The sequence below is a fragment of the Engraulis encrasicolus genome, chromosome 18 (genome assembly GCF_034702125.1).
Source record: "Engraulis encrasicolus isolate BLACKSEA-1 chromosome 18, IST_EnEncr_1.0, whole genome shotgun sequence".
Taxonomy (NCBI): Eukaryota; Metazoa; Chordata; class Actinopteri; order Clupeiformes; family Engraulidae; genus Engraulis; species Engraulis encrasicolus.
This window is the reverse complement of record NC_085874.1, coordinates 17,756,112-17,769,281: the sequence shown is the minus strand read 5'-3', so window position 1 is coordinate 17,769,281 and position 13,170 is coordinate 17,756,112. Positions and strand designations below refer to the sequence as shown.

Below are 13,170 nucleotides of genomic sequence, written 5' to 3'. Positions count from 1 at the left end.
TCTAAGTATTCATTATGACTGGAAAAAATGGCACTTTTCATACATGAAAAGGGGGATCTTCTCCATGGTCCGCCATTTTGAATTTCCAAAAATAGCCATTTTCAGCTGCAAAAATGACTCTACTTGGACCATACTAGAAAATATTAGTTTATTACTTAGTAAACTTTCATGTAAAGATCAAATTTGGCAATAGGCAGCCCCGTTTCAATGAGCAGCATAGTTGCAGTACCTTTTTTGACCATTTCCTGCACAGTGTCCCTTTACGAAATCATGATTACAACCGAATCGTGAGTTGAGTGTATTGTTACAGCTCTAGTGTATGAGCGTGTGTGTGTGTGTGTGTGTGTGTGTGTGTGTGTGTGTGTGTGTGTGTGTGTGTGTGTGTGTGTGTGTGTGTGTGTGTGTGTGTGTGTGTGTGTGTGTGTGTGTGTGTGTGTGTGTGTGTGTGTGTGTGTGTGTGTGTGTGTGTGTGTGTGTGTGTGTGTGTGTGTGTGTGTGTGTGTGTGTGTTCCCCAACCTTCACACTTGAGTCCCTGCCGCACCAGGCCCCACAGCATCTCCCCGCAGTCATCGCAGAAGGCCGGGGCCTTGTAGGAGTGCACGTACAGCGTGTGCGGCCGGATCTGGAAGTCCTCAACCGTGGCGAGAGCTGCAAAACAAAAGTAAACACAGCGAGACGGTGAAGAACAGACGAGAGAGAGCGGACAGTGAAACACACACAGCGGCAGTAGCAACAGCAGCGCCAGCAGGGTTTTGGCAGCTTCCTTGGTGCCATGCGACTTTGCCAATAACTTTTGGTGCGTCTCCTCTGAACAATGAAGCAAACCGATCGGAATGTGATAACAAAACATGACATCGCATGACATTACATTATTTAGAGGTCATTGTTGCTCTGCCACAGAATGATTTAGGGAATACGTTCATCCAGAATCAAGTAAAGCAAGTCCCACTCAAGCAAATGTGGTATTAGAAGACTAGTTTCAGGAGGGTGCTGGATATACACTCCTTCACCCACATTTCATCTACTGGTACTGGAGCCAAACCTAAAATCCTCCCCTACCAAGACCACCTCCTTGACTAATACGCCACAGCTAGCTACCATAACAACAGGCTGCATGTCATATGTCAATGGGCCATAACACTTTAGAATAACTACCCGTAAAACGTTTTATAAACACTTATGCATATATTATATAATTGTATATTATATAATTGTATAATTACATGTACACTTATTATAGAAATAATGAGGTAATTAACAAAAAAAAATGTTGGTAAATGAGTACGAAATACTAAATTGACACAGCACAGTTGCATCGGTCCTGGAAGTTTGTCCTCCAAAGAGCAGAAGGCATGAAACCACTGGATACAGAAGTATTCAGCAGGCAAACACACATACAACACTACATCCAGTAGAAGTTGATTCCCACTCCACTGTGCAGCTGAAGTTCATTTATAAACATCTGTAAATGCTTTGTTTATGATCAGTTCAATAACAAATTAATAAAGTGTTTATAAAGCTTTTTGTGGGTAGCTATTGCCCAATGGGCCAGCAGACTGCATGGGAGCAAGTGCATGTACTATAATGTTATCATGAACCATTTAAATACGTGATGTGCGATGTGCAAGATGATCAATGTAACTTGTTGTCACATACTGGTCTGGCAAAAGAAAAAAATCAGACCATCAACGTAGGGACAGAGAGAGTTGAGAGAGAGAGAGGTTCCATTGGCCCATTGTTTCCGGGTTCTATTATTGCAAGGGGGAGGGGAGGAAATCCCCCTTTAGGCAGACCTAAGGACTGTTCTATTCAATGCTAGGAGCATTATGACACGCCCCTTTAGGCAGACCGGAACCTGGTCATGTTAGGTGCCCATAGCAACCTATCTCTCTATATACTTAAAGAATCTCTGGTAGGGAGTTTGAGTTTGCCCCTCTGTGTGTGCACGTCCCTCCTGCTATCAGTCTATGTTTCATTTGACTACCGCACCTGAATCAAAAGGGCTGTGATGGGTGCAACACTTTTTTTTTTTTTTGTGCTAAACTCGTACATCAACGCAGAGAGAAAATCATGGGGAGGAAGTGTGTAGGTAGGCTTAAATCATCCAGGGCAGAGCAGAGGTGGTAGCACCTCTGAAAGCCATTCATTGATAAGTGTTGTTACACCACCCACACACAGCAGTGTAGTTCATAAAAATACACACGGGGCTGCTTATAAAAACCATCCAAGGTCATGGCCAAATAACAAAACTCTGCCGGGATTCAAAATTAGACCATTATTGACTGACGCCAACACAGTATCCTTTCGATGAGTTCCAACTGGCTCTTATCTATCCAGCCCTGTATAGTCTACACGGGCCTTCCCATTTTAGCCCTACTACAATAATCTGTTAAATTCCATGTTAGATGTACGTAGGCTTGTTAGTTTTTTGGGGGCTTTTTATTGCCTTCATTTGACAGGACAGTGAAGGTAGTGACAGGAAGTGAGCGGGCAGAGAGAGACTGGGAAGGGTCCGCAAAGGACCCGGGCTGGGAATCGAACCCGGGTCGGCCACATAGCAAATGAGTGCCCCACCATTTGTGCCACGGCAGGGCCATTCATCAGTATTTTCATGGTCACCTTATGAGATATTGGGGTCCAAATACGCTGAATGTGGGAATCCCGCCTTCTGGTGTTTAGCAGAGGAGTTGAGGTGTAAGGTCAATGATGAATCACAGTGATGGTTTGTACAATGTCAGAGAGTTAATGCATACTCTTTCATCACTAGTAGTCCATCAACTACTTCTTGGTTTACTTTCTACTTGCTCCCATTTTGACCTCCTCCATCATTGGTTTCATGATCCCTCTGCCATTTTAAATCTCTCTGTGTCTCTCTCTCTCTCTCTGGCTCGCTCGCTCTCTCTCTCTGGCTCTCTCTCTCTCTGGCTCTCTCTCTCTCTGGCTCTCTCTCTCTCTCTCTCTCTCTCTCTCTCTCTCTCTCTCTCTCTCTCTCTCTCTCTCTCTCTCTCTCTCTCTCTCTCTCTCTCTCTCTCTCTCCACTCCCCATTTAGTACTGCATGTCCTTGAGTCTTTGTTGAACTCAGCATCACACATCGCTTTCACAAGCCGTGATCAATGGCACCACACGAAGGCTGTCTCTTTGGGAACCGTCGTACTAGTATATAGTAGTGATGACAAACAGCGCCATGGCAACCACATTCCAGAGGAGCAAACAATCTGCAGCTTCCAACGAATAGGAGGGTGGGTGGAGGTGGAGAGGCTGGGGGTGGAGGGAGGACCTCAGTATTTCCCATAAGAACGAACGAAGGTCTCAGAGCAACAACAGAGCATCTATCCACATGAGCTGAGTCACCCGCTGTAATCAAAGCAAGCCTGGGGTGTGTTTCTCGAAAGCTAAGTGGTTAGCTAGTTAGCAACTTGGGTAGTTGCCAATGGGAAATTGCATTGCAAGCAACAAAGTAGCTAATGAAGTTAGCAACTATGGTTTCGAGAAATGCGCCCCTGAAATGTGACGACAACACCATTGGGAGTTGTAAAGAAGAGAATGTTGATAGTAATGAGTTATGGGGGAAATGTCATCACTAGGATCGTTTTCTTTGTACAAAAAAAAAAGAAAAGAAAAAAAGAACACAAAGAAATGCACATCAGTTATGGTCTTACAACCCCAGTGCTAAATGCAGGGCAGATCTCTGTTGGAACTAAACAACTCAATCATGCCCTCAATTACACAGCAACGCCAAGAATGCTTCTGATGCTCTCGCGCACACAAAAATGCACACACATGCTAACACGCACACACACACACACACACACACAAACAAAACTTCTTGTGTGTGTGGAGCGGTGCAGAAGTTTTTGCACATGGACCTATTCTGTGGGTGTTAAGTCGTCACAATCTGTGGAAAGCAGCCTCTGTGAGTGAACTGCAAGAAAGAAAACACACAGACACACAGACACAGACACAGGCACAGGCACATCATCTGTTAGGGAGCTCTAGCTAAAGTGCAGAAATGATTAGCTGAGCTCCATGCCAAGACGTATCTCTCATCACCTCCCACCGCGCTGTGTCCGGCAGGGCGGCCCAACTAAGGCCCTCGGGCCCTCAGCCCAGAGACCCAGAAACCCAGACACCCACGGACCAAAAGAACCAGGGAGACGACAAAGGGGAACGTTGTCAGTCACACAGCAAGAGCTGAGAACCAGAGATATGGCCCCGCCATGGCCAACCGGTAGGGCACTCGCCTGCCATGCGGCTGACCCGGGTTCAATTCCTGGCCCAGGTCCTTTGCCAACCCCTCCCCGTCTCTCTCCCAATTCGCTTCTTGTCCACCTCTCACACTGTCCTACCAAATAAAGTCGAAAAAGACAAAAAAAAATCTTTAAAAGGGACACTGTGCAGGTCAAAAAAGGTACTGCGACTATGCTGCTCATTGAAACTGGGTTGGCTATCGCCAAATTTGATATTTACATGAAAGTTTACTAAGTAATGAACACATATTTTCTAGTATGGTCCAAGTAGAGTCATTTTTGCAGCTAAAAATGGCTATTTTTGGAAATTCAAAATGGCGGACCATGGAGAAGATCCCCCTTTTCATGTATGAAAAGTGCAATTTTTCCAGTCATAATGAATACTTAGAATTTGATGGTGGTGGTAAGTATTCATGAAAAAGGTAACATTAGTGAATGGGCAGCATGAATTCAGGAAATAAGCAACTAAAAATCTCACACAGTGTCCCTTTAAAAAAACAGAGACAGGGAATCAAAAAGGAGCCGTGGCAAACACCAACAGACACCACATCACAGGAGCAATGTCAAAGAGCAAAGGGGAAAAGAACCAGAGAGTAAGGGCTTCCGCACACCGGCTCCGACAAAGTGCTGAGCACTGCTCAGCTAAAATTCGATTCCATTGTTTTCAATAGAACCACGCACACTGGCGCCGATGTCCGCGGACATTCGCCGATGTCGGATAGCAATTAGAGACAAGTTCTATTTTGTTGGCGCCGCCCATTGACTATCAATGCAATGTTCGTGTGAAATTGGGTTTGGGGGTCCGAATTCTGTCGGAAGCAAAAGTGTGCCGCAGTGCAGTCGGAGCCAGTGTGCGGCCGGCCTAAGCCACTGACCCAAGGAAAGACGATCGGTCGGTCACAGAAAGAACGAGTGCAATAAGAGATGACAAGCGCTAAGCCCACCACATTTGTGCTTGTATGCCCACCCACGGGGACACCGGTTCGAGTCCGGCCAGGGTCATTTCCCGATCCTCACCTGTCTCTCTGTCCCATTCGCTTCCTGTCACCATCTTTGACTGTCCTGTCAAATAAAGGCATAAAAGCCCCTAAAGAAAAAAAAGAGATGCCAACCTACGTAGCCCCCTGGCACGTGGCATATAGCAGGCCCCCCTACCCCGCCCCTCGGAAGCAACACACAAAAGCGACACACACACCTTTCTAAAGGAGACCTCTCCTGAAGTAAATGACTTTGTATAGAGTCACTGGCGACAGAAGTCATTTGGGCGACAAGAGGCAATTTGAGTGACTTGAGGGACAGTTTGTAGTTAAAACTTCAGCGAATAATGGAATGTTGGAATGCTTGCTTTCTGCTTTTAGCGATCATAATCTGTCACTTTTATCGCTCATGCAGCTCTTGCTAGGAACACATTCCCAGCGACTCTTTGTAGCTCTGGTCTCTTCTGGTGTGTTCGTGGGGTTATGCACAGGCCAGAGCAATCAATCCCCAAGGTGGTGATCTCACATTAAGGGAACTCAACAGAACCCAGAGTGCCTACTCCAAGTCCTCCTCACTGTGTGTGTGTGTGTGTGTGTGTGTGTGTGTGTGTGTGTGTGTGTGTGTGTGTGTGTGTGTGTGTGTGTGTGTGTGTGTGTGTGTGTGTGTGTGTGTGTGTGTGTGTGTGTGTGTGTGTGTGTGTGTGTGTGTGTGTGTGTGTGTGTGTGTGTGTGTGTGTTAAGTGTGCGCTCTAAGAGGAGGGAGCGGTGCAGCACACGAGAGCAGTGAGACAGGATGTGGTGAGGACCCAGAAGCCTGTGTGTGGTTGAAGCTGTGAGAAATACCATATGAGTATACGAATGCGCATACATGTGTGTGTGAAGGCTTGTGTGCTGTGACTGTGTGTGTGTGTGTGTGTGTGTGTGTGTGTATGCGTGTGTGTGTGTGTGCGTGCGCACGTTTGAGTCTGTACGTCGACCATATTTGTGTCTATTTGGGCTTGTGGCTGAGTTTGTAAACCGGAGTGCGTGTGTGCACACATACGTGTGTAAATTTATGTGTGCATGTCTACGTGTGCAAGTGTACGCACAGCACTCTACATGCACATAAAGCTTCCTAGTGTGTGTGTGCATGCGTGTGACAAAAAGAGCAACCTCGCATGTGTGCCTGTGTGCAGACATGAGCGCCTGTTGAGCAGCAACTTCCACACCACAAACAGGTGTCTGAGAGTGCGTTGCAATATGTGACCTTGCCTCCTCCACTTGCCTCCTCCACTTGCTTCTCGTCATGATGACATCACTGACAACAGCATTATATTTCAATATCTTGCAAAAGCTCAATTGTAGAGTCTTTTTCTCATTTGCAATTGGGATGGTGAATGAAAAACAGTCCCTCAAAAGTTGTTGTGGCTAGGCTGACAGCTGGGAAACTTTATCGTTTTCTCCACGGAGGAGGGGCCAGGAGGCGGGGCGAGGAGACAAGCGCAAGTGGAGGAGGCAAGGTCGCATATTAAAACGCACTCTGAGTCACCTAGGCTAGTGGTTTTCAAAGCGGGGGCCAGGGGCCCCTGGGGGACGCGAGGGGGGACTATGGATATGAGAGGGGATACACAGAAAAACTGTGTGGCAAAACCCATGTAAAAGCGGGGCCTTGGCTGGGATATTCTGGTATATGGGGGGCCTTGGCTAGAATATAAAACCCTTACCATGGGGTTAAGTTTGGGAATCCCTGACCTAGGCTACCAAAACGAAACTCGTCAACGTATGTACATACCACCATTTCATGTAAAAAGGCGAGGCATCCGTAGCACAGCCCACGACACACACATGCACACACGCACACATGCACACACACACACACATGCGCACACACACACACACACACACACACACACACACACACACACACACACACACACACACACACACACACACACACACACACACACACACACACACACACACACACAAAGACGAGCCCCTATTGCAGATGTGACCCCGCGGTTACCTTGGGCCATGCCGGCCCATTCTCTATTTCTGTCCCCATGAGGTGTGTAAACAGGAAGAGGATAATGAGCTGTGCATACAGTAGGGCTGCGTTCCAATATGTGACCTTGCGTCCTCCACTTGTGCTTGTGGCCTCGTACCAGGAAGTAAGGTATGTCATGATGACATCACTGACAACAACAGCATTATATTTCAATATCTCGCAAAAGCTTTCTCATTTGCAAACTGTATGGTGAATGAAGAATAGTCCCCCAAAAATTGTTGTGGCTAGGCTGAAAGCGGGGAAACTTACTTAGGCGGGGCATCAGCAAAATGGGAGGCCACAAGCACAAGTGAAGGACGCAAGGTCACATATTGGAATGCACTAATGCCTACTGTAGGTGCAGCCCCCCCAGGGATGACTGCAGAGCGGCGATGCAGGAATCCATTTCCCCTTGCACGTACGTAGCTAGTGTTGATAGCAGCCAGGCGCTCATACACTACGTCACGGTGTAGACTACAAGTTGTAGGATGTTGGGATTCCATCATGTAGGATGGTTGAATGCATGCATCGATTTATAAAAGGTGTATAAAATGTATGTGTTGAGTACAAAAGCTGTTTTTTTGTTCTTTGCAAACATAAAATGAAAAGATTTTCTATGTCATGGATCGCTGTGAAGAATGCAAGAGCAAGCTTTCAGATTGCACCAAGAGACCATAGGTGCTATTCCACGCTTACTAAGGAAATTGTGTCAAAAACCGCAATGGCATGAAATTAACTTTGAAATCATGGAAACAATATACATTTTTTTAAACTACTTATCTTTTCTTCACAAAAACATGCATGCATGTTAAAAAAAACACACACATGACACTAGTCTGGAATATCCCATGCCGCTTTGCTCAATCGTTCCGATATGGTAATCAGGCAAACATAACACAACTAAAAGACACCAAACAGGCAGAAAACGAGAAGGCAGACAAACTGAACAGATAGCTCTAAACTTGACGTACAGTATAACTGATGTAATGGTGCAAATGATCTCTGTGTTACTTTGAGGTCAGTTATGTTGCATCTGCGACTCAACACGCAACGTTCAAGCCTGCATGAAAAGTGAAAACTGCAGGCAATGCTACAGACCACAAGCAACCACTAAGCCACCATCCTTCAGTGGTGGACAAAATAAAAGTTTAAGTAAAAAAAAGAAACACAGTTTCTTGCCAACACAGGTAACTTATCGGAGTAAAAAGTAGACGAATGTACTCGTCTTACGATAAGCTGATTCTGCACAGGTTGGGTTGAGTTTGTGGTGGGTCCTTGTTTGGTTTTGATTGCTTTTCAGTAAAAACAAAGTCTATCTCAATAGGTAGGTTACATGGAGTTAATGGTGTAACAGCTATGTAATATCATGTGCTACTGTTGTAATTACACCACAAAAGTACTTTTACTTTGTCCACCACTGCCACCTGTCGCACTTCGCACTTACACTTGCACAAATGTCACACGTCCCCTCTGACACAAGAAGCTGTCCTCAGGATGCGGAGGGACACAGATAGCGCGGGACAAAAACAAAAGAGATACTGTACGCTTTCACTCTAGAGAGCAGCTTCAAGGACAACTTGTGCCTGATTTTTTCTGCTGAAGTCTGTGGAAGAGCAGCAGATATTGACATTATACTGGGCGTATTGTTTGGGTGCTCAAGAGGAGCTGTGGATCAATTTGGTAAGGAGTTGGTCTTGAGATTAAAGGGTCACAGAATTGAATCCTATGTAGTATTAAACAAATTTGTGTGTAAAATAGATGCAAATTTCTCAAAGCCATATCCGCTGTTTTGAATTTGTTTCATCATGCAAACTCAGAGCCTCCATGCCAATTCCTGCAGCACTGCTTGATGTAGGAAGCTAAAACCCTTTCAGGTAACCTAATCACTATTTCCCAAAGTCAACTGTATGAGCTTTGGAAGTGTCAGCCTAATTAGTCACGCCTAGACATTGGATACTCCGCAGATACACTTCCAAGGACGCACACTAGACATTGGGAAACGGCATGTCTCTGTGCTCTCAACACAGGTGCGCTCAATAATTAGCTGAGTCAGCCATCTGCTAATTTGTGTGCTTGCTAGCATCCGCCAGCTTACAAAATGACCGGATCAAATGTTCACCTCACAAGGTTTTTACCGTCTGAAGCCTGGAATGAATACCTCTGTTGTCATCTGAACAAAGGGGCGGGCTGATAAAGTGACCTGCAAGCATGTAGCAGTAGTAGCAGTACTCACCGGAGAGAACGACTTCGATTAGGTCCCCCTCGTGGATATCTTCTGCCGACGTGAGCCTCTGCAGGATGTTGTCAGAATTGAGGTCATGGCGGAAGAGCAGGATCTTGTCGTACATGCCGAAGAACCCGCACTCTGGAAACTGGTTACAGAAAAACAAAGAAAGAGAAAAAGCAAAGAGAGCAACATTTAGAAAATGTAATTTGTCGAAAGATGGGGACTTCAATTTGTGTTTTAGGGAACTCTGACGACAAAATCCTATGAAACCCTGGTTACATCTTGATCCTGCAACTTTATAAACTACCTAGTTGATCCTTATGAGCATACAAATCAGGTCCAATCATCACATCAGTGAAATGAATACAACTGTTAAGTACACAATGCAGGAGCAATACAGAACAGGGCTTGTTTTATAGGCTGAAGCCAGGATTTCCGCCTCTGGCCAAAACAAAACAAAGCCATTAGAATCTAATGAACACCTCCTCATTAGCCACGTGTGAACCGACTTAATTAAGGAAATCACAACGGCTGTGTACGGGGCACACCAAAGCATGGAACTCTGAACAACAAAACTCTGTCTGCGGAACTCCGCCTGCTCCACACCGCCTGCCAGGCCAGGGCAGCCAGCTTATCTGTCCTCATCCGGCCCAGGTGACGGCCAGAGCGGAGAGCGGAGTGGAAGAGTCCAGAGCAGTCCAGGGGTGCATTTCTCGAAACCATAGTTGCTAACTTCATTAGCTACTTTGTTGCTTGCAATGCAATTTCCCATTGGCAACTGCCCAAGTTGCTGACTAGCTAACAACTTCGCCTTCGAGAAACACACCCCAGTCCAGAGCAGGGCAGAGCGGAGCAGGGCAGGAAATCCAAGACTGTGGAGGGACTGGAGGAGCGAGGTGGAAGGCAAGCCAGCTGCATGGCCTGCTCTCCTCTCCTCTGCTCTCCTCTCCTCTCCTCTCCTCCCCTCCCCTCCTCTCTCCTCTCCTCTCCTCTCCTCTCCTCTCCTCTCCTCTCCTCTCCTCGCCGGACGCTCATTAGATGTGCTAGGGCTTATCTGCCACGCTCATGAATAATGCCCGGGGCCACCGTAACCGACACCGACGCTGCTCCAGGCCAGCGGGCCGCCACGTGCCCTTCAAACCCCCCTCCAACCCCCCACCGCCACCGCCGCCACTAGGCCTACCACACAGACATCAACACAACACACACCGTTTGGCTGCTGATGTGCTGCTACTCTGATACTGTTTTGACGCTCAAAGACGAGATTGTGATTGACAGAATAGTGATGTCCTTGTAATAGAAGTCTGTAATGTAGTGTTACATTTTTAGGAAGCGTTCTACAGGCAGAATGGAGTGCAGAACACTGTAATGCTTTGGTATGTTTATATCGCTGTCACGCAAACATACCAAAACATGCTTGCTTACTTGCACACATCCTGTTCTGTTGACACCTTTGACACATATTCAACACATGCTCGTTTTCTAGCCCAGTTTATGTTTCAGGCCACCACGACAACATACTCAAACCTCAATTTCTGTGCAGGACAGGTCATATGAAACACACTGGGAAACAGAGTGAGCTTATTTACCGCTCGTGCCCAGATGTAGTACAGTTACGGGTCCCAGAGGGACAACTCAACTCTCCTCTGCTACAGTGAGACAAAAATATTCCCACAGATACGCAAACACTGTAGGCATCACTTTGACATGACATGACATGACATGACGTGTAAGGCATAATCCGCCATACACCCTGACAAACAGCTTGACTAGAAGGAGGTGAAGGAGGTCACATGAATAAACAAAAAAAACAGATGAAGAAAAAGCAGGTCTGTGTGGCTGATAAATGGAGTATCTTCAACATATTTTTGATCAAATGACCAAAACCACATTGAACATAATTAGACCTGTATGTGCAAGCTTGTACTGTCCGCTACTAGATTTACAGTAAGATATTTTTGACCAGCAGAGTCTGTAGCAGGTGGCCAGTGTTTGGTGTTGGTTGTTTCTCTAGAACAAGAAGTCAGATTGATGGCAGAGTCAGAGCAATATTAGTACTCTCTGTGTGTAATAATACTTTCGTTTTCATTTTAATAATGCACCTAAGGGGATGAGTGTCATTGGGTGTCTTTACTAGAAACCATATCTGGTAAATCAACAGCGCTCATTGGCAATACCTCGTCATGTTATAGGGAATATGAATAGCAGTCATACTTGTCATGACTGTTGATTTGATTATTTTCTATTACAACAATTAACTGTCCGACCCTATTGTGTCACTATAGTCCAAAAGCAACACTGAATGGAAACGCAAATGAGGGAAAAGATAGACAGACATAACTAGTTCAATATGCCACCACGGGCCACCGCCTCTCATCTGATCTGTAGATGTAAAGTGCTGTGGGCAGATCATGCAAGTTACTTCCTCAGGTACTGTGCGGAGAGAGAGAGAGAGAGAGAGAGAGAGAGAGAGAGAGAGAGAGAGAGAGAGAGAGAGAGAGAGAGAGAAGAGAGAGAGAGGAGAGAGAGAAAGAGAGAGAGAGAGAGAGAGAGAGAGAGAGAGAGAGAGAGAGAGAGAGGTCAGGAAACGGATATGACTTCCTCCTGTTTCCTGTGCCATTGTGGGGCATTTGCATGTGGAAGAGCTTCCAGTGAACACTGATTTAAATGAATACTGTACGCGTGTGTGAATGTGTGTGAATATGTGTGTCTGTGTGTGTGTGTGTGTGTGTGTGTGTGTGTGTGTGTGTGTGTGTGTGTGTGTGTGTGTGTGTGTGTGTGTGTGTGTGTGTGTGTGTGTGTGTGTGTGAGTGTGTGTGTGTGTCATTGCGTGTCAGGCAACGATTTGTAGATAAATCACTTTAGGTTGTCTTTTTATCTCGGAGTCTATTTCTCTTGAGCCCATGTTTGAACAACTGAGGGTAGAACAAACCAGAGAGTCAGAGAGTGTGTTACACTGGTGATAGTGCTGTACTACCATGTGTGGCCATGTTTGAAGGAAATGTATTGCGTTGTTTTGTTGAGGGCAAGTGTTGTTTTGACAGAGGCACTATTTGTAGCGGTGTTGTTTTGACTGAATCAAAATTCAACAGAGCAGAGCCCTAACCACCAATGTGCGTGCGTGTGTGTGTGTGTGTGTGTGTGTGTGTGTGTGTGTGTGTGTGTGTGTGTGTGTGTGTGTGTGTGTGTGTGTGTGTGTGTGTGTGTGTGTGTGTGGTGGTCTCGTACTGTCCCCGTTTGTAGCATTATGTCCGTCTGGGAGACTTGAGCGTTTGGGTCTACATGTTTTTCGGCTGCCATTAAACAAGATGACGATGGCCACTGTCTGCTTTTATGGCACTAGCTGGTCATATTAATTCAAAGCACAGTCGAAAAGCTCTTGTGGAAAATATGAAGTCACCTCATTCCTCTTGAATCCATTTCGTACAAAATACTGCATCTGTAACTATAAAACATGCCGAATTGTTTGTTCTCAGAGAGCATGCACGAATAAGTAAGCAAGCAAGCAGGTTCAAAGCGCACCTAAACATGTTTGCTTACAATTCCTCCCATTCCAGTCTATGAGAGGCCATTTTATTCGATGCCGTTTTATTGTTCAGTCCCAATTGTGATAAAACATTGTTCATTGACCACGTTTACATTATGTTTTTAATTCCAAATTAAAAATTCAAAATTAAATAGTTCCGTCCAG

General features: G+C 45.8%; 1 protein-coding gene across 5 annotated transcripts in view; it reads right to left on the bottom strand.

Moving 5' to 3' along the window:
* The window catches only part of LOC134469109 (serine/threonine-protein kinase D3-like), a 77,694-nt gene that overhangs the window by 29,924 nt on the left and 34,600 nt on the right, over window positions 1-13,170 (bottom strand). For all 5 annotated transcript variants that reach the window (XM_063223150.1, XM_063223154.1, XM_063223151.1 and 2 more), the window contains exons 3-4: window positions 9,486-9,624; window positions 518-649 (exon numbers count right to left, since the gene is read on the bottom strand). In XM_063223150.1, the coding sequence (XP_063079220.1) occupies window positions 518-649; window positions 9,486-9,624 (271 nt within the window). The remainder of the gene's footprint in view (window positions 1-517; window positions 650-9,485; window positions 9,625-13,170) is intronic.